Here is a 20,569-nt window from a genome sequence, read left to right on the forward strand (position 1 = left end):
TATGATGGTGGGAGGATGATTAGGAGAGTTCCAGGTGTCAAATAATGTCTGATATTAGGGTCAAAAGGGGATTCACAGTGGATCTGTTATCTTCAACCTACTGGTTATTTAATAGAAGCCTTTGGGCTAAATGTCATGCTATCAAGGTCAACCTATTGTTTTGACCTCTCCTTTATACTGTCCATATTAAAATGTCATAACATTCCTGCAATAGCTTACACTGAAACTGCCTACACCTGACCATACACACAGAGCCAAGCCTAGTCACAGTCACTCTTTGAGGCCATGAAAGGTCAAAATAGACACATGTAGGCCAATAAGCTACATTTCAATTTAAGGTAACTGCAATTTCTAAGCCAAAAACATCACAGTGCTGCAACCCGACTGGCCTCGTCACAGAAATGAATTCCTAGAAACAAGTGATTATTAGTGTATTTACTAGAAAAAATGAAAACATTTGAGGAAGCATTTCTGATCATTTTCAGTGTCACTTTAGCTCCGGGCAAGGACTGATTTGGAATCATGATTATAGGGCAAATATTCAGAAATGTGTGGGGTATAAAAGTAGGTAGGTAGGCCCACAGTAATGTTTAGGTGAATATGGCTTGAAAGTACCTGTGATTAAGAGCTATTAAAGTACGCTGTAATAGTCATCTTTCCTTAATACACAACAGGTGAGCCTCCATCTGCCAACAGTACCTTTACAGTAAACTTCTCCAGTAATCTGTGATCATTTTTTTTATCAAATAATGTTAAAACTTTAGTTTGATTGAAGTCTTATTATACTTTTGTATACACTGTCAAATTAAATCTCTGATCTATATAAATCTATGATATTTATATAATTCCTAATACACTTGTTTGTTGTCATGTCTCACACACAGCAACAGTTTCTTATAGCATGATGTACAGGTTTCTTTGTGACAGTGACATTATGAGACACACTGGACCACTACGCCTTTGTAAAGTAAGACTTTCCCTCATGGAATTCGACCACAAACTGGACTAAACTTTTATAAGCACACACATTTACTGTCCTGTTTTCTGTCCCTCACAGACATACTGCTCTCTGGGTATTTTCATGAAGCTGCTCACTCTGGGACTTGTGGTGTAAAGCAGCATTACAAGCTGAAACCAGAAACATCTCAAATCTTGAACATAGACTGATATTCAAGAGAAGCTGTTCTGGGGTTTCAGTGCGGTTATCAAACTTCTTCATGAGACAAGCAGCTGAGGAAAGGCGAGCTGTGTACTTACAATACTAACCATGTGCTGTATGTAGTCATTTTGGTTTACTTACACACTGACACACACCATAATGTTGATAGGACAGATTTATTAGTGTTTTCACATTTTTGTCAATCAAGGCATTTTATTATAAAACACAAACAAAAAACCCCACCATAAATATGCAATCAAAACAATTAAGTGTCGCCATGACTTCATAACACAAATTACCTAAAAATCAGCTTTGTCACAATAAAAAGGTAAATCAGAGCTTCAGTAAAATCAGGAAGACTTAAGCATTTGGACTGCAGAGATCCTTCATGTGCGGTTATAGTTTTACTCAGCTATACTTTATGTAGCTTAAAGGTGTTAAAGGAACATTTTGCCCGTTTTGAAATGTACTCTATATGTTACTCCTACATGCAAATGGTCATGGTATGAACCAGTGTTCTGTACAACTCTGTAGTGAAGTGAAACAACCTAGTTACCTAACTAACCCTACCCCTGGCTTATCTCAGATCAGTTGATGGTGGAGGGACTACAGAGGGGTTTGGCTGTTGTCTTTTGCCTGATAACAGATAAGTCAGTCAACAGTTTGGTTGGCGTGGGCAGAGTTTCTGGGAACTGACAGAGCAAACTCACAGCTTTTCTTCCCCTGCGACCCACCAGTATTCATTAATATCTCGACATACCGTGTGCAGACGGCTTATATGAAAGAACAGTGTCCAACTGAGTGTGAACTAATGTTTACTCCATGGGCAGTGATGTGCAACACTGATACATTTATTGTTGTTGTAACATCTGTAAGTGGCTAACGAATCTGCTAACGACACCATGACCATTGTATGCTTATTGTGTATTTTACTGGTACATGCACTCTCAATAGCTTTTACACATTTAACAGGCAAGCAGTGGCACTTGCTTTCAATAGGTTGTGCATAATAACAAATTTTATGCTGTCAGCCTGCCAATGATGCTAACTTCCCCAGCTCCAGCGTTGACCATTACGACCCAGGATTTGACTGCAAACTGGTACATGTCAGAATAACTGGCATCAAATTGGCTGATAAGTTGTGGACTTGATGGTCCACTAGTTCACACTAGGCATCCAAAAATCCGAGACAAAATGTTCCTTCAAGGCCGTTAATTAGTCACGTCTTTAAGGCTACTGAGCTGGTGTAAAAGAGTCCACATGGAAGTATAGTTTATTCATCATGGCTAAGGTGCTGAGGTGTTTAAAGTAAGGCGTCTGTGAGCACCGATACCCATGTTGTGGCTGTACTCAGTAAAAGGAGCATGGGCGGTACTAGTAGTGGAGAAGAGTCTGTAGCCCAATTCTAAATCAACCTCCATTGCTTAAAAATGACTGAACAGGTGCAAATAAAAGTATAAATCACTTAAAAGGGGGCTTTTATTTCATCCTATGCTTTGTGATACAAAGGCTTTAAAGTTGGATACACTTAACACACATAAACTTGGGGTTGATTTGGAATTGAGTACAGAGTAATGACAGCTGCCAATAACAGACAGCATTGGGCAGGACTTTGGCACGAGCTGCAGTTTCAGCTGCTGCCTTCAGGATCGTCAGGGTTGGACGGCAGAGCGCAGACACCTTGATTTATCCAGCGCTGGTCTGCTCCTCTTCTCTGGCTCTCCTGCTGCTCCGTGTACTGGCTCAGCAGGGCGCCCACCTGCTCCAGGTCATTAAATGGACTGGGACGGAAACGGGACTGCAACCAAGTTCGGTACTGGGGACAAGAGGGCTGATTAAAAACCTAACTCAACAAATGTATTATAACAGTAAGTCACATTCAATTTACAAATTGTCTAATATCAGCAGCATTGTGGGCATAAATATTGTAGCTTTTTGTCGCTGTTTAATTGTTAAATAATGTAATCTGCCATGAAGTCACATATCTTAGCTTTTGGGATCTTTGAAATAACCTAACCACATTAGATTTAACTTCATTTTGGTTATTATTAGCATTCTTCAATTCATCTCTCTTTTTTTTTATAAAGAAGCCTGCTTTTTTTTAGCATCCAAAAATACAGCTGTGATCACAAAATTGATTTCATAGTTTGGACTGAACTTGATTCATTAATTGAACACACAATATAAAATGTATGCCACGAAATAATAAGCCACACATTCAGTTTTGAGATAAATGGAAGGGGGCCTGGACTGACTGGAGGAGAGGGCGGGACAGACGGGCTGTGATTAAACCTTTCTCAGGAACAGTTGGCTCCAGACATTCCTGCTCACAAAGTCACCTGAGAGTCAGGATTTCCTCATTACTCCCCTCACACCTCCACTTTTTGAGTTACTGTAATTCTAAGTCTATCATCGTGGAAATTCATGGAACATTACATATGAATATATATGCATCAACATGAGCCAAATCTAGTATCTTTAAGACCTGCTTTCCCTCATGATTAGAGGACATGTTGGGATATGTCCAAGTATCCTGAATGGATGGCTGGACCGTCTGCTGATGACGACGTAACAGTTAAAGTGACGGGAGCGCACCTTGCGACACCTGGCTAGCTTCAATCTAGTGAATGAAATGTTAAAAATCTATTAAATGACATGTGAGCTGCTGGTATTCTTTATCGTACGGTTGTAAGGAATTTAGATGGTCGTATGTGTGGAAGCATTTCGGTGCATTTCCAGGTTTAGAGCACAAAACGTGAGAAGGTTTCGGGTGATAATTTAAAGGTGAAGGCTCCCACAAATTTAATAATCCCTAGGTCAGGTCACAGAGAAGTGTGAAGACTTAAGGTTAATATCATGTTGCATGCTCTAGCCCCTTTCCTTTCCATGAAAAATTTTCAATGAATTGCAATTTTTCACAAATGATGTGCAGGAATTGTAAGTTATTTTGTGCAATACCTTATTCTTTACGAAATACAATGAAGTGAAAGTCACTCCGAATGTAATACATTCATCTTCCTTAAATTAGCATTCTCAACCTCAACTCAAAAACCAAAACAGTACAGCACTGACTCATGACATCAACACAGCTGTAAAAATGAGTAAAGAATCAAAGGTACAGTACAAAAGATAACATCAATATACGGACTGATTTGAGGTGTCGCGCAAGAGTCTGATTACTGTCATTGTGTCATCTTGAAAAAGAAAATGAAACTTGTATCAAAAGTCAAAATGAGATGGCATGATTACCAGGTGAAGCTCTTCTGTTCAAGCTAAACCAAAGAAAAGGTGCACCTGATGCCAGTAGTTAACTGTGGGAAGGCTCTTCTTCATAGCCTAATTGCTTCAGAGCAAACATCTTTCAACAGATTGAAAACAAGTAGAATGTAATACATTTAAGGCAAGCGAGGTGAAAGTGAAAAGTATTTTTCTTTCACTAAATTTGTGGACAACAGTTATAGAACACGGGCATATAAGCGTGGTTCACACTGCCTTGTTACTGTGATGTTGTGGCAGTAAACAATGTTGTTACAGCTGCATTAGTGACACAACTACACTGCCGTCTTCAGGATTCCTCACTTTCTATCTGAGGCAGATGTGGGAAAAGCACAACTACAGAAATCCCATTTCCCCTTAAATCCTCGAAATCAGTGCAAGAGCTACAAACAGTGAGCTTTTTTTTTCCACTTGTGTTGTGTTGCAAGATGCTGACAGTAATGCTAAACACGTGATGAGCAGTACCAAGCTAATGCAATCCCAGCAAACCCCCTGCAGTTCCCCTTCTCCACTCAATGGCTGGGTCAGTGCCATTGTAATGGCATCACACACTGGGTGCCTTCAACTCACTAAAATGCTGCAAAAAGCTAAAGGCTGTGAACAGCTACTGACAGTGTTTTCATGCTTCAAACCAGAGTGGACATAAAACCAGGAAATTAAACTATATATAACTATTTATATAACTATACAATCTTTTCTATAAGTGATGCATTATAGGGCAGGTCTTTGTCTCCAAGAGTGCAGGATCAGTAACAGAAATTTCTTTTACATAATATGTTCTCATATTAGACAGACATCAGACACACCTTTTAATGTACACACTCTAAATTCTGATAATATAAGAATAGTCTGAATAAATTATGACATATTCATTAAACATTGAATAACAGGAGCCTTACATAAATAAAGTAAGATTCACAAATCTGTTATTGTGCACAATATTTTACAGATTAAATAGCTGATTCATAACTATGCTACTATATATTTATAGAATATATATTTTTCAGTCATCTTAAACAGCCAGATGAGCATATTTGTTTATTTGCTGCACTGGGCTGCTGTTGGCTTCTGGCTGTAACAGAGAATCTCGGCTATGCCAGTTTAGCCAGTTGAGTTGATGATTTACTATGAAACAAACAGTGGCTGCTTCTTGGCCTCTACAGGAATAACAAATTTACAGATAATTATAGAGACCTTAAACAGGAATAATCACACAAGACAGTCCACAGCAGCTGTCACACATATCATGTTCCATGACAACAATTGAGCCACAATTAACGGTTGATAGGTTTACCACCGACTGCATGAGCAGTGTGATGGTTGCATGCGTCATATCCTGTGAGTTCCTGCGCCTGTCAAAGTGGGCTTGAATCACCAACAGCAGCGCACGACACACAAGAGAATGAACAGAATATATGGCAGAGCTGCTGCTAGAAAAATGCCCCTGAAGGAAAAATGATAAAGTATGGTGTGTGTGTTCCTTCACGTGTTTACCCCTGAGACTTGAGTCGTCTGGTACTCCTGCAGCTGCTGCTGGAAGCCATAGTTTGGGCCGACAAAGGAGCGAACAGCCTTGACCGCAGACAGACACTCCTCCCAGCTGTAGTGGGTGACAGTCATCAGGTAGGCCACCACTATGGTTGTGCTGCGGGACACACCTGCAAGGCTGCCGCAAAGCAAAGCACGCATAAAGCAACTGGATGTGTATTTCTTACTGGCAGCAGGTAAATAACAGAGTGGGCACTGAACAGTTTTCAAACTGCTCCTTCAGGTATTGTATGGGGTAAATGGTGTGTCTTAAACTGCCTGCTGATTCGCTCTTTTCTGGCTTGTATGTTGTCTGTCCTCTGAGGCACTTTGCTGTAGATGCCAAGAAGGAGCTGGTTGCAGCTTTAGACCTACCAGTGAACGAGACAAGATCCACCATTCAGGCGACATTCATGGATGAAGCTGATGCACTCTTTAAAATGCTGTTTTCTGGAAGAAAAAAACGACAGAACTAATTATGTCACTAACTATTTTTAAAGGTAGGCAAACCTGATATACAGCACACATTTTTCTGTGGTATTCAGTACAAAATATATAAAGAAATCTTTTAGAATATATAAGAATAACATTAGTAATATTGTTTATCAAATCAGGAAACCATCGTACCTTAGCTAAGGTAGAGTGGTATAATGGTTGTAAAGCCAAAAAAAGGTTACACATTATAGGATATGAGAAAGGACGCCTTGAACTGAAACTCCTGTATCGAGGCCCTAACTTTGTGGTTGCTGAAACTCTGATAACCTCTTACTGCTCTGATTATGACTGTAGAAATTGCAGGTAACTCTCAAATACAGTGCAAAGTCAATCAGGCATGTGGTTTTGATAAGAGTTTTGTCAGTTCTAAGTAACAGACATGTCGAAGAGTAGTGATTTTCTTTCACCTACTCCAACTCGTCATGTGACAAAAAGATCAGGTCGGCTAAAACTGAGTCTGTGGTAGACCAGAACACAGACAGCAGGGACAGACAAGGGAAGTAACTGTCCTCATTTTTGTCTATCTGCAAAATTACATCAGTTACCAGCATTCATTTATTCTGTGTTTAAAAATGATCAAGGGAACTTACTTTTAATTCTACAACAACAACACAGCAAATAACCTCCTGCCTAATGGTGGACCACTCATGATTACATGTTTGAAATGAAATACTAAGAACATAATTAAAATTCTATTGCGCCCAAACCCAAAAAACCCCAAAATAGCTGCTTATTCTATAAGTTAACAGAAATCCTCTGACTGTGAGTTTTCTCTTGAATAGAAATGAACACTAAGCAGCACAATGTAGAGCAACTGCTCCTCAAACATCCTACTTGTTCACTGTCAGGAAACACTGATGGTGTTTTGCATAATCAAGAAGTGCATGGCTGATAGCACTGTCTCCTGAGGAGCAGATGCTGGTTACTCAACAGCAGACAGAATAACAGACTGGAGCTAAAATAGATTGACTGCCACTTTTCTGTTTTCCTCCTTCCTGAGATCCAAACTCCTTTTCAAAAGATGTCTCCTCAGCACTTCCTAGCACAGAGGTTTCCGGGCGTCTTGTTTAATATGCAGAAAATTACCTTGTGACAAAGATTTGAGGTTTTAACCAGCTGAATCCAGAGAATACTGAACACTGAAACAAAAATAGAAGCTGCTCCGAAAAAGAGCATCTGCAATTGTTTGTATGGTGAAATTTAATATAATTACAGTGTTAGTACGTATAAGAAGTCATTTTTAAAACTAAAAATATGTCACAGTATAAAGTGCATCATGGTGGACATGAAGAGTCCTCGCACAACTGCACATCTCATTTTGGACATGTTTGATGCAAATTAGTTTACACCTTCATGGTCAGTGCACACTGTGCATTAAAGCCATAGCATGAGACTGTTCGCAAAAAAGGGGAAAACCTGGCCCTGTACAAGCATGTACTACATGTGCATGTTAGCATATAAACCAAAATTTAAGGTTGTTTCAGGGAAACATTTTGAGTTCATTCAGAAGGTGCAGACATCACATCACCACACTGAGCGTCAATTCTACAATAACCTTGACAACATCATGACAATGGCGACTGTGCCAGCCTTCATGTCCCAGCTTGTTGTTACTGATGTTTAACCTGCTCCATGCCTGACAATCATAGAAATGGACGTTCCTGAGGCCCTGACCAAGATTTGTAACTTTTGTTTCATCTAATAAGGTTTTGTGAAAGTTTTTCCTCGCTCTTGTAAGGGTCAAAGGTTGGCTGTCATTTTATTTATCTTCTTCTTCTGTCCTTTCATTTACACGGTGAAGTCTGTTGAGACACTAACTGGGATTTGAGGCTGTACAAATGAACCTGACTTTCCTGACATCCATCCCAAGAGCTTTAAGGAAGTTGAAGGTTTTTCACACGGCTTCAAAACCGCTACAGTTGCTCCACAAATAAAAATGTCAGAGTCTACGTGAGAAAGATCCCTGCTTTAGACCTTACACATGGGAGGGGCTATCAGACCTGGCCAAAGGGGCTCCCTAGTTGGTGGTGAGCATTGTGGGGAGTCAGTTGGCCTCACCACTCCCGTCAGTCATAGCAGTGATTGTGACAGAGGGGGTTTATTAAAGCTCTGGGTGGTTGAGGCCAACAGCCAGATGTCACACTAAGGTTTCCTTCCTCTGCTGCCTGAGGGAGGGCTACTTGATTGCGACAGTGGAGGTCAGACACCTCCAACCCAACCCAATCAGCAACATCCAACCAAACATGAAACCTCAGTTCTCATTAGGTTGCATGTTAACCAGTTCTATTCTTTCTTTCTCTTTCTTTCTTTTTTCTTACAAGGTAACTAGGGTTCCTCTTCAAACTCCCAGACAACGTAAACGGCAGCCCAACTCAAAGTCACACTCACATTTCTGGGAACAAACAGGGTTAACTCTCCCAGTCCCAAACTTTTTCAGTGTATTCACAGGATTCTAGACCCCTTTGCCACCTCTGACCAGTGTTCAGTCTGCATTCAACCAGACTCTGTTTACCATGTTGTCAGTAAACGAATTACTCATTCCACTTGAAAACGTCCCCCTGCTCTTCTCTCGGCTCTCTCCACATTTTAGTCACACAGTTCTGTCACTGCTAAGCTGCTTGTCACTGCAGGCTCCGCTGCTGACCTGTGGATGGTGTAGGAGCTTCACATGGATGGCATAATGCATTGCAGATTCATGCAACCCATTCCTCCTGTGCAGGAACCCTGACCAACCAGTAGAAGGCGCCAGTGCAGCAACAACAGCTCCAATACTGAATTCAGTGGGTCATCTACAGGGGTCGCAAGACATGAGACTGCTCCTTTGCATCAGTGCTGAATCTGCAGGCCATGACTGAAGCCTCTGCTTTATGCCCTCAGCCTGTGTCCAGCGTTTAATCCAGAAGTAATGCAGCTTGCGTTGCATGAGGTCAAGACCGTACATAATAACAAATAAATACAATGACTAATGCACTGTTTTAGCAAGTGCAGCAAGGGCGGAGGGACAGCTCATGCCTCTTTCAACACTGAGTCTGCCTCCTGATGAACAATGACACATTGAACACACTTACTCCATCTCTCCCCCTCTCTCTCACACACACACACCGAAAATAAAAACTCTTGTTACTTGTCTTGTGCTCAGTCTTTGGAAACATTACAGAATTAACCGCAGGGTCTACTTGACTTCATACAACCCCAATGGCAAAAAGTTAGAACGTTGTGTGAAATAAATACAGAATCAAACTGCTAAACTGAATTGAAAGCAATGCGATTATTTATTCATCCTTTATGACAAACACTCACAATAGAAAAGACAATATATTTAATGTTTGACCTCATCAACTTTATTGATTGTTGTAAATATCTGCTTATTCTGAATTTGATGCAGCAACACGTTTCAAACAAGTTGGGACAGGAGCAACAAAAACTGGGAAAGTAGTGTAATGCTCCAAAAACACCTGTTTGGAACATTCCACAGGTAAACAGGTTGATTGATAACAGGTGATAGCATTATGATTGGGTATGAAAGGGGCATCCTCAAAAGGCTCAAAGGGGCGAGGTTGGCCACTTTGTGAAAAACTGCATAGCCAAATAGTCATTAAAACTTTAAAAATGTCTTTTAGTGCACAATTGGAAGGATTTAGGTATTTCACCATCTACGATCCTCAATATCTTCAAAAGATTCAGAGAATAGGAGAAATATCTGCACATAAGGGTCAAGGCCGAAAAAACCAACACTGAATGCTGTGACCTTCAATCTCTCAGGTGGCACTGCATTAAAAGCCGAAGTGTTTAAATAAATGACATTACGACACAGGCTCAGGGACACTTCGGAAAATTGTTATACATGAACACAGTTCATTGCTGCTCCTGAAAATGCTAGGTAAAATTTTACAATGCAAAAGTAAAACCCTTTGTAGTCAAAGGGTCGGAGTACTAGACTGGCTGCGTACAGTCCAGACCTGTTTCCCACTGAAAATGTGAGGTGCATTATAAGTGCAAAATACAACAATGGAGACCCGGGCCTGTTGAGCAGCTGAAGTCATATATCAAGCAACAATTCCACTTAATTCATTCATTTCACTTTTTCACTTTTGTCCTCAGTTCCCAAATGCAGATTGGGTGGTAAACAGGCCTTTGTCCCAACTTTTTTGGAACATGCTGCAGGCATCAAATTCAGAATGAGAGTGTATTTGCAATTACGTTTATTAGTTTGAACACTAAAATATGTTTGTACTGTATTCAATCATGTGTGTGTGTGTGTGTGTGTGTGTGTGTGTGTGTGTGTGTGTATTTGGAATTGCAATTGCATTCTGTTTTAATTTACATTTTACACAGCATCCCAACCTTTTTGGAATTGGGGTTGTATATCTACAAGTCATGAGATAAACTGATAAATTATTTAAATAAACTAAGAACTACTGGTCACTTTGCCCTCTATGGTACTGCTTACATTTAGGCACTCAACAACATAAATTAAACATGCCATTGCTAGTAGTAAATGTCCAAAAAGGAAATCATGCGATTCAAAATGGTTTGCACTGGACTGTCACACCCTTGGAGCACAATCTGGTTGGTAGTTGATAGTGTTGAAATAAGACTGCATGACTCAACTGTGCTTGAGAAATTTAGATGGACAATTACATTTAAAATCTGATGTACAGACACTGGTATTTGTCACTGTGTGTGTGTGTGTGTGTGTGTGTGTGTGTGTGTGTGTGTGTGTGTTTACTCACAGGTTCTGGCTGGAAGCATCAGCTGCATGAATACAAAGGTATGTCATGTCCTGTAAAACATACGTGAAAAACTGTATGACTACTGAAACAAAATTCAAGACTATACTGTAGGCCATGCATGTCACGTCTGTATTTTACCTGTAAATCTTCAACTATATTTACATTAATGACTAAAATTGTCATATTTAATTGTAATGCATTTTACCCTCCCTAAATTCAGCATCTCACACTTTAATTATTGCCTGGCAATTCCCATCAAAGTTCAGCAGCTGACGAAGCTTCGCATGGTTTCTGATTTTATTAGCTCCTGTCCTTAAACACACACACACTCAGCATGCAAACTGTTCATCTTAGGCACAAAACTCTCTCGCTCCAACCACAACTCATCACCACCCCCAGCTGGCTGACAGCACGCATCACATTATTATATGCACCACCCTACCCAAACTTCCCAGGTAAAATTTCCACAGGAAGTACAAATAGTTTTACCCAGTCGACGTGGATTTTCCACTAACCTCAAACACGGGCTTAGCATTGTTGTACACAGACAGGATGTGGGTGATGCCATTCTTAGACAGACTTTCTTTGTTTTCTGCATCTGGGACAAAGAGAGAGAGGAATAGATCTCACCACAGTATTTCATACAAATATCTCTGATCTGTTATACTCAGAGCTGCTGCAGAGGCAGGGCTGTGAGCTGTTTACTGTCCTGCAACACAGGCCTGAGGTAATGTCTTGTCACTTGAACTAATTTTAGGCAATATGCTTGTGCCATCATGTGGAGCCGCATTCAGCAGCAGCTAAAGTTAGAACGCTGTAAATGCCACATTAACTGGGAAGGGGTTGTTAAAGGCCAGGGAGTGACACGTTAACAATTGTCAACTCTTATTTTATGCAAAGCAGCACCGTCTACCTTCTTCTGTATTGTCAACAAGGCATTTACATCTTTTTACTCAGAAATCTATGTTTGACAGAACAACAACTTTCAGCTACAAAATCTGATGCCTGACAGTTAAAATCTTATGTTAAACTGTATAAGGCACAGCACTTACACAGAAAACCATTCACAAAATGCTAGTTTTTTGTCTATATTATTTGGAAGAATACAGCATGTTGCGTGAAAATGCCAATAAAATAAAGCAACATGCTTAAGAATACTAATGATAAAGTGTGATCACTCCCCCCACCACTCCTTCCTATATGCATTTATAGCCTTTAATGGAAGCCTTCTGCCTTTGGTGCTAAAAGCCTGAACCGACCCAGCTGCACTGCATGTATCAAATTTACAAACATCAAATCAGTTCATCATGTTTGTCTCACCTCTTATGTTCCCAAGGTAGAGCCCATCGACGACCTGTGAGGCAGCATTCACGGACATGTTGCATTCAGGTTAGACATTCATTACAATCCAGCTTCAAAAACTTCACTTGAAAGGAGCAAATGTCTCGGGTTGAGCCAGATTGGATTTAAAGCTTAGGGCTTAGGAAGTATCAGCAAAGGAAACATTCCCTGCAGCCATACAAGGCCTGAAGCAACGATGCGTGATTATCAGGACCAAGTGATGAGTGGCAAGCAACCACTGAGTGTTGCCGTACAACTATTAGTACCATAAAGTAGCAGTTGTCTAAAGATAATTACATGTTGGATCCACACTAATAAAATATATGACTAACTCATTCTGCATATTGATGTGGCAATAAAGAATGGAATTACCGATGACCAATTTATCTGCTTATAGAGACTAAGACAAACAAAAAAATTAACTTGTATTACTTTAGTGACTCAGGTTTCAAAGAGACATTTTGCTAAACTTTGGTTGTTAAACTGTATTTTCACTCTCTATTGACTACCTAATATAATTGCCATCAATGTCATTTTTTTTTGTTAGCAGTAAACTTTTCGTCATCATTTAAAAAAGACAGGAATGTCACAGTTATCATAAGTGATACAAATGTTGGGCAAACTTGAAATAAAAGTACAACCCAATTCCAAAAAAAGCTGGTATGCGGTGTACAATTTAACTAACTAACTTCACCATCTACAATCCATTACATTATCAAAAGATTCAGAGAATCCAGAGAAATCTCTGCACGTAAGGGGCAAGGCTGAAAACCAATAATGGATGGCTGTGACCTTCAATCCCTCAGGTGACAATGCAATGACATGATTGTATAAAAGATTTTTCTATATAGGCTCGGGAGCCATTGTCGGTACATGATGTTCATCACTGCATCTGCAAATGCAAGTTAAGATTTAAGCATGCAAAGCAAAAACCAAATATCAACCACATCCAGAAATCCTGGTGACTCCTCTGAGGCCGAACTCATCTGAGATGGACTGACGTAAAGTTGAAAAGTGTGCAATGGTCTAATGAGTCCACATTTCAAACTGTTTTTGGAAATCAAGGACGTTGTGTCCGTGGGGCTAAAGAGAAAAGGACCATCCAGGTTATTACCACTGCTAAGCTCAAGAGCCAGCATCTCTGTTGGTATGAGGGTGTGTTAGTGCCCAGGGCCTGGGAAACCTGCACATCAGTGATGGCACCATTAATGCTGAAAGGTAAATACAGGTTTTGAAGCAACATATGCTGCCATCCTGGCATCTTTTCTCGAGATGTCCCTGCTTATTCCAGCAAGACAATGCCAAGCCACATTCTACACATGTTACAACAGCATGGCTTTGTAGTCAAAGAGTGTAGATACTAGGCTGGCCTGCCTGCAGTCCAGACCTGTCTCCCATTGAAAATGTGTGGTGCATGACAACAATGGAGACCCCAGACTGTTGAGCGACTGAAGAATTTCACTCTCAAAACTTTAACAATTTGTGTCCTCAATGCCCAAATGCTGACTGGGTGGTAAACAGGCCTTTGTCCCAACTTTTTTGGAATGTGTGGCAGGCTTCAGAATGACTGTGTAGTAACAAAGAACAATAAAGGTTATCAGGACTTTTACATATAATGACTGTCTCTTACATTCAAGACCTTGCCAAATGAGTTCACACAATGCTGATTAAGCCAATCATCGCCAGGTAAGTCTCTCTGTATTTCAGTCAACCAGAGTTTTTAAATCTTGGTCTGTGGCGACATCCCCAAACTGGCACACAGGAAGTGATGCATTTTAAGTCAACTAGGGATGACTGGTTTGCCAGAGCTGAAGGAGGAGAACAGCCACAGCTATTGACTAGGCTACAGCAAGAAGACTGGCAGAGGATGAATGTACTTAAGCACGCAGACACCGTAAGCCTAATTCCTCTCGCTTCCAGAGGGGGGAGACAAAAGCTCTGCACTGAAGGTTTAAACATACTGTCTTTGTAAGTTACATTTTACAGTTTGTTTGTTTGTTGTTTTTTTTTTGGCGATGGAGTAATAATGTAATCTATTAATTTGAGCCTCAGAGCAAAGTAGCATCAGCCCTTCATCAGAAGGTCAGATGTCAGGGTCAGCCATCGCAGCCCTGGCTTGGATTCAGTGCCTTGCTTTTGGAAACTTGAGCATGAAGCCAGAGTGTCTCAGGAGAGTAAAACCAAGCCTTCCTGTTCAGGGCCAGTCTCCCAACCTATCGTAGCGACCTGCTGTGTGGAGTATAGTCATTTTCATCTACCATAACACACCTGAAAGAACTGATCACACATCAAAAAAAAAAAAAAAAAAAGAAACCCATGGCATTGTGATTGCTGACCATGTAACATAAGACGTTGCGACCTTCTGAAACCAACAGATGCTTTTAAATGTAATCAGATCTCAACCCAGAGGCAGCCTAAGTAGCTGTTCACAAACACTGAAGCGAACTCTCTGCTGCACTTTAAGCTTCTTTACTCGATATCCACTGTGCAGTTTCTGGTTTAATTACACTGTCTATCATATCAGTGTGGAACACTGATACGTTTCTTTTCTATTCCACATTACTGATACGTGACGTGACTGATTAGCGTTAAGCAGGAGATGCACACGTCTGCCAGCTAACTTACACTTTGTAGAGTTTTAACACAAAACAGCCACGGATAACAACATAACATCTGGACATTAAGCAAAATCAAACGCTACCTTATTCATTCCATTGCCCATGATGACTTTGAACCAGCCTGCGATGAGCTAAATGACTTCAGTATCTGTCACTGCTACGATGCGTTACCATGGACTTTGAATTCAAAACGGCTGGACTGTCTGACTTCCAACTCATAAAACCGCCTTCGCGTGCGTTATGTTTCTTTTCTATTCCACATTATTGAGTTGCGCTACCATAGCTTAAACAGTAATGTTATTAATTTAGCCCTAACTGCGTCCCAGCTACAACAGTAGTTCCGTCATGCCGTATCATCTTCCGGATTGTTTAGACGTGAAACAACCACAGGCTTGATTTTTTTTCGCCACTTTCGAAGACCCGCCCTAGTCTGCCTCTGATTGGCTGGTGTTCGCCGCTTGGTTTCGGTTAGAGTTACATGGTTGGTTAGATGTTTGAACGAAACAAAAATGTCAGGATCAAAGCCAATCAGAGCCAGAGTAGGGATGGATGTTCACGGAATATGGCTGGGGAAAAAATAATCCGGTAAGTGACATCACAGCATGTTGCCGTCAACTACTTTTCACCGCGTTCACCTTCAGGGGGATGACTGAACTGCTTATACATTTAGACCACAGACATACTGTCAGGGACGAAAACCATACATAGGATATATCAGGAATCTGTTTTGCATCATCCATTCAGAAACATACAGATGAAGCAGTTCGTTAAAGGTCGTGTCACAAAATTCTGGAGCCAGTACAGAGGCATACTCTACGGGCCCTCCCCACTACATCAGCAGCTATTCATTCGAGTATCTTTGAGGGCCCTCCTCACATGCAGGCCCTGTATGCTCAGTGCCATTTTCCCCTGTCCACACCTGCCCAGTTCATCCATAAAATGGGCAAGTATGTAATCCTTCTTGTAATTCCTATATACCCACACCACCCACAACATGCTTGTTACGAGTGTCACATTGTTTAACATGCCAGTTACAATTGATTTTTATCACTGTCAACAAACAGATCAATTCAAGCATTCATTAGGACCACAACTTGTACTTCAACAACATCAATACCAGGATATTATGTTGTTTATAACAGAGAATGTGTATTAAAATTGATGTATTATACATGGTATTATATAGAGCAGACTTTCCTGCATCAATGTAAATCTAAACAAATCAAACAGGTAGCATGTTATGATGAAATTAGCTATTGTGCTTTCAATAATAGTGGTAGCATAACAAAAAGAAACATCTATCCTACTTTAAATAGTTTTTCATGTAGCACCTTGAAAGGACAACAATTTTAGCCGCAACTGTAAATAATTGCAAAGTATCTTATAGTATTATCTTATTATCTATTGTAGTATTGTTTCCCCTTTTAAAAGAAAACAGTTGGGGATAAATGTCCTACAAGATAGTGTCTGCAGTGGTGTAGGAAGTTTTCAGATTCCTAAGTGAAAGTACTAATACCACACTGTAAAAATACTGTTACTAGTAAACATCCTGAATTGAAAAGGTTACTTCAGTATGTAAGTATAATGTACTTAAACTTTTACATAAAAGAGCAACTAATAGTTATTTTCATTCAGGATTAATCAGATGATTATTTTCTCCATGAATTGACTGTTGGTGAAAATTCTGAAAGTAGCGAGAAACGTCACAATTACGCAGAGCCAAAAGGGACAACTTCACAATGCTTGTTTTGTTCAACCAACAGTCCAAACCTAAACATTAAAAATAATAATTTAAATAATTAGAATTAAGAGCAATTCTCAGCCTCTGTGAAGCTTGAATCATGACATTTTCAAAACATGTACCAATAAAATTATCTTCCTGTTGACTGAGCAACTGATGGTTTCAGCTGTACTTGTACAAACTGTTGGGTAGTTTAATTCATAGCAAAACATCATATCTTGTAAGACCCACCACTGAGTGTATGCAACAGATCAGATGTAATTAGTCAAAAACCACTAAAGCATCAACATTTCAATTAAAATCACCTCTTTAAATTTGAGGTCTTTTCCTTCCGTCCTCCATTTTCGATATGAACCAGTCATTTAATCTAAAAGCATTAAGAGTCACAAAGTTAACATAATTAAAACTTGAGAAGATTTGTTGTCAACAATGTTTATTTTTATTTCTATATTACATAATGACCTTAAGAGGAAGAGGTCTTCCAAAATACACAGACTGAGGTAATGGGGACAAATGTTAAATACAGAAATATAGGTGTTCTTGTATTTTTGAGTTGGTCTGCCTTTATTTTCAAGTATGTGTTATGGTCCTCTGGGTCCTTTACTTTTTCCACTGCTTGTTTTCGTAGTCCCACTTGGACGAGAGGCCCTGCACTGGGTTGATTCTCATGTCCAACATCCTCTGGAGTTCCTTCTCTTTGTACTCAGCTTCAAATGTGTGTGGGACGGGCCCATATACTGCAAAGAGACAATACCAAATATCTCAAGTAATTCAAGTATTAATTAGACTTGTGTAGCAGTGCTTGATTTGATCATATATGGAAAGCAAAAAACGTCACTGCATCAAACATTGCACAGATTTGCAGGCACAACATCTTCAATCTTGTCATTATTTTTTTTTTTTGGAAGACATACCAAACTTCCTCTGCCAGAGCACAACCAGACCAGTGAAGCCAATGAAGAATAACATCCCTCCAACCACAGACTTCCACTCTGATGATGCCTGGTTCATCTCAGCAAAGCTCTGTTTGAAGCTGATGCGATATACTGAACATTGGAAAAACACAAAGTCCAGATGATTAAATTTGTGTTAATAAATAACTTAAACATTAAAACATTAATTAATACAATACTTGCTGATAACAAAATCAGTTCCAACAGATTTTGACATTAGAGCATCTCATAAAAAGCAGAGTGCAGTGCAGTTATGTCCTACATGCAATCTTCTCCTCATTAGAGAGTGCAGCCCAAGAGCCCATCTCCTTCTGCTTCAGGGACTTCTGCTCTGGACTCAGGCTCTGCACATAGGAGATATCCGGGAGGGGATTCTCCCGCCTGTCAAAGTAGGCAGGGAGAGTGTAGTCCTCCACCTTAGCAACACCTGCAAAGGATGACACAGGACAACTCATCAGATAAGTTTTGCTAATGCCCAATGCCTTCTGTAAAAAGTCATGAGTATTCTACGACTAAAATGTTCGTTTTACTTCTTTGCAAGACTATGCTGTTAAACACTGACAGAGAATGCACTGCGTTGACTGCTGTGAGCACTGCACTGCTGTGTCCTTTGTCATTTGAATCTTGCTCCATGTCACGTTCAGTTTTTCTATGCTTCTAAAGCAGCTTGCTCTTTTAGCTTAAGACTAAATCGTAATGAAAATATTGTGACATGATTAGAATATTTGTAAAAATTCCCATAAAATATAGATGTTTTGTTGCACAAAAAGAACGTCCTCTCTGGTTAAATTAGTCTGTAATGTAAAACCACATCAGAGGTTAGTTATGAATGATTTCATTAGCTAATGAAATTTAACAAAGAACACAAACAAACATGGTTTGGATTTGGTTGAGGATGTGCTAAGCCATGAACATGGCTGGTGTGGTGAAAATTGTACAAAAGTCCTCCATGGAACCTTAATTTCTGTTCCTGACCTTGTATTTAATATACACATAACATTCAGTATGCCACTTCATATTTCTCCATATATTAAGGTACATGTATCACTGAATAGGTGCCTGGCACTCACTTATTAGTTAAATAAATTTCAACTTCTTGAAGGCCATCTGTAACACCCGAATGAGTGCCAGTCCAGCTCAAAGTACTTGTTCTTGTAGTAAATTGGCACAAGCCATACCAACTTTTAAAAAGCAGTGCATTCAGTCAAATGATTTTCTTGAGGCTGAATAACATGTCTACAAGGTGGCAATTCTTTGATCTAGCTTATGTGAAGTGCTAAGGTGTCGGGTAGTAATGAGACACGTGAAATAAAGCACATCCTTTACACCAGCCAGACTCACATTTCAGAGTGGTTGTGTTAAATACACATGGTATCATGAACATGTAATAATTTGGGGAGAAAATCATTATCTCTGAATTCTAGTCTCACTTCAAGAATATGTACTGAATGACTTTGATGTACTCTTAAATACATTCAACAACTTTTTGATTTTTTTTAAATTTTGCATTCTGAGATAAGCAAACCATGGGGGCCTTTGACAGGTCACTGGAAATTTAGCTTTCAGAAAAATACATGCTGTTGCTCAGTGACTTTAGCGTAACAATCAATGTAGAAGTCTCAAAAGTAAAAATGACGGGTATAGGAGGCATCAAGTCAGTCTACTAAATTGTTATCCCACCTGCCAAAAATAGAAAACACTCAATGACATTTCAGGTCACACTCACCATGTCCCCCACGTACACAGACAGATGTTGAGATGGCACGTTTGCCAACAAGGCTAAGGGCTCTGGTGGCCAGCATTCTGTAGAAAACATCATATTGAGAGACATTAACAAACTTGCTAAACACATTTACATACGGCAGTATGTTAACAGATTCTTCTTACAATTCTTTCAACGGGCGTTTTTAATGTCACCATGAAAAAAGTATTCTGTTTCTTCAGAGGATGTATTTAAGATTACTTAAGGGACACTTAAGACGTCGCAAGTTTATAAAACAATACGAGTTCCAACATTGGGCAGTTGCTTTTATGCTTCATGTCCTTAGTTGCGTTTACACTAGGTAGAGCAGCTTGTATATAAAAAAAACCTTGCACTATTTATTCATAGTGTATATATATTATACTATAGTGCATGTGCGTTGACTTGTTGTTGAAACTGTGTCCAAACCAAAAGGTCTAACGTTGGCTAACTTACACCTTCCTGATAAGCTAATATTAGCCTTAGCTGCAAACACAAGGTCATAGCGCCCTGGAAAAAAACAATCACGGAAATACCAGTCTCTTTGAGACAATACTGTCGAATTCAGTATTTGCGCATTGACTGAGACTGTATTTATATGAATCCATGGCAGATCAGCGTAACATTAACTGTCTACGCAACACATCTGCCTCCACGGATCCGATGCTAGAAGCTAACGACAGCTAACCGGTACGTTAGCACGTCCTGGCTCCGATCCGCTCTGACAAAGTCACTTCTACACAATTGCTTTTTTCGGTTAAAATTACCAATTCATTTTGAGCCGTTACATATGCTTTGAATATGTATAATGTGACAGCTCGAATAAACGGTACAGTGTGGTGCATTTCTATGTGATTATAAAGATGTTGTTGATAAAAGAATACAACCTACTGTCTTTTTCACGCTCCCGTCCGCCGATGTTGTAAAAGGAAGTAAGCTTGTGAACGGAAGTACGTACGTTAAAAATGGATGACGGATGGTCTCG

The 20,569-nt window shown here is 39.8% G+C and overlaps 2 protein-coding genes across 3 annotated transcripts; both read right to left on the minus strand.

The window, feature by feature from the left end:
* Window positions 1-1,321: 1,321 nt before the first annotated feature.
* Window positions 1,322-15,505, minus strand: dusp22a (dual specificity phosphatase 22a). The gene is made up of 7 exons (XM_041935842.1): window positions 15,233-15,505; window positions 12,511-12,544; window positions 11,706-11,788; window positions 11,191-11,240; window positions 6,338-6,412; window positions 5,930-6,101; window positions 1,322-2,975 (listed from the first exon to the last, which is right to left on the minus strand). Exons 1-7 carry the CDS (start codon window positions 15,251-15,253, stop codon window positions 2,790-2,792), a joined length of 621 nt encoding a protein of 206 aa, XP_041791776.1. The 5' UTR covers window positions 15,254-15,505; the 3' UTR covers window positions 1,322-2,789.
* A 1,801-nt stretch (window positions 15,506-17,306) lies between these two features.
* On the minus strand, window positions 17,307-20,548 carry LOC121604707. Of its 2 annotated transcripts, none has more exons than XM_041934294.1 (5): window positions 20,476-20,548; window positions 19,570-19,646; window positions 18,106-18,270; window positions 17,805-17,936; window positions 17,307-17,627 (listed from the first exon to the last, which is right to left on the minus strand). In XM_041934294.1, exons 2-5 carry the CDS (start codon window positions 19,643-19,645, stop codon window positions 17,491-17,493), a joined length of 510 nt encoding a protein of 169 aa, XP_041790228.1. In that variant the 5' UTR covers window position 19,646; window positions 20,476-20,548; the 3' UTR covers window positions 17,307-17,490. The 2 variants fall into 2 exon arrangements, with proteins under 2 accessions (XP_041790228.1, XP_041790220.1); XM_041934286.1 differs by having other exon boundaries at window positions 20,472-20,526.
* Window positions 20,549-20,569: the final 21 nt, after the last annotated feature.

Source organism: Chelmon rostratus, chromosome 1 (genome assembly GCF_017976325.1).
Source record: "Chelmon rostratus isolate fCheRos1 chromosome 1, fCheRos1.pri, whole genome shotgun sequence".
NCBI lineage: Eukaryota > Metazoa > Chordata > Actinopteri > Chaetodontiformes > Chaetodontidae > Chelmon > Chelmon rostratus.

Coding starts and splice junctions, on each gene's coding strand:
- dusp22a (XM_041935842.1), bottom strand. CDS start 15,253: ATGGGCAATGGAATGAATAAG. Junction 11,241..11,705: donor ATGCTAAGCCCGTGTTTGAG/GTTAGTGGAAAA, acceptor TATGTTTTACAG/GACATGACATACCTTTGTAT. Junction 2,976..5,929: donor AGACGACTCAAGTCTCAGGG/GTAAACACGTGA, acceptor TCTTGTCCCCAG/TACCGAACTTGGTTGCAGTC.
- LOC121604707 (XM_041934294.1), bottom strand. CDS start 19,645: ATGCTGGCCACCAGAGCCCTTAGCCTTGTTGGCAAACGTGCCATCTCA. Junction 18,271..19,569: donor CTGTGTACGTGGGGGACATG/GTGAGTGTGACC, acceptor CATCCTTTGCAG/GTGTTGCTAAGGTGGAGGAC. Junction 17,628..17,804: donor GCTCTGGCAGAGGAAGTTTG/GTATGTCTTCCA, acceptor GTCTCTTTGCAG/TATATGGGCCCGTCCCACAC.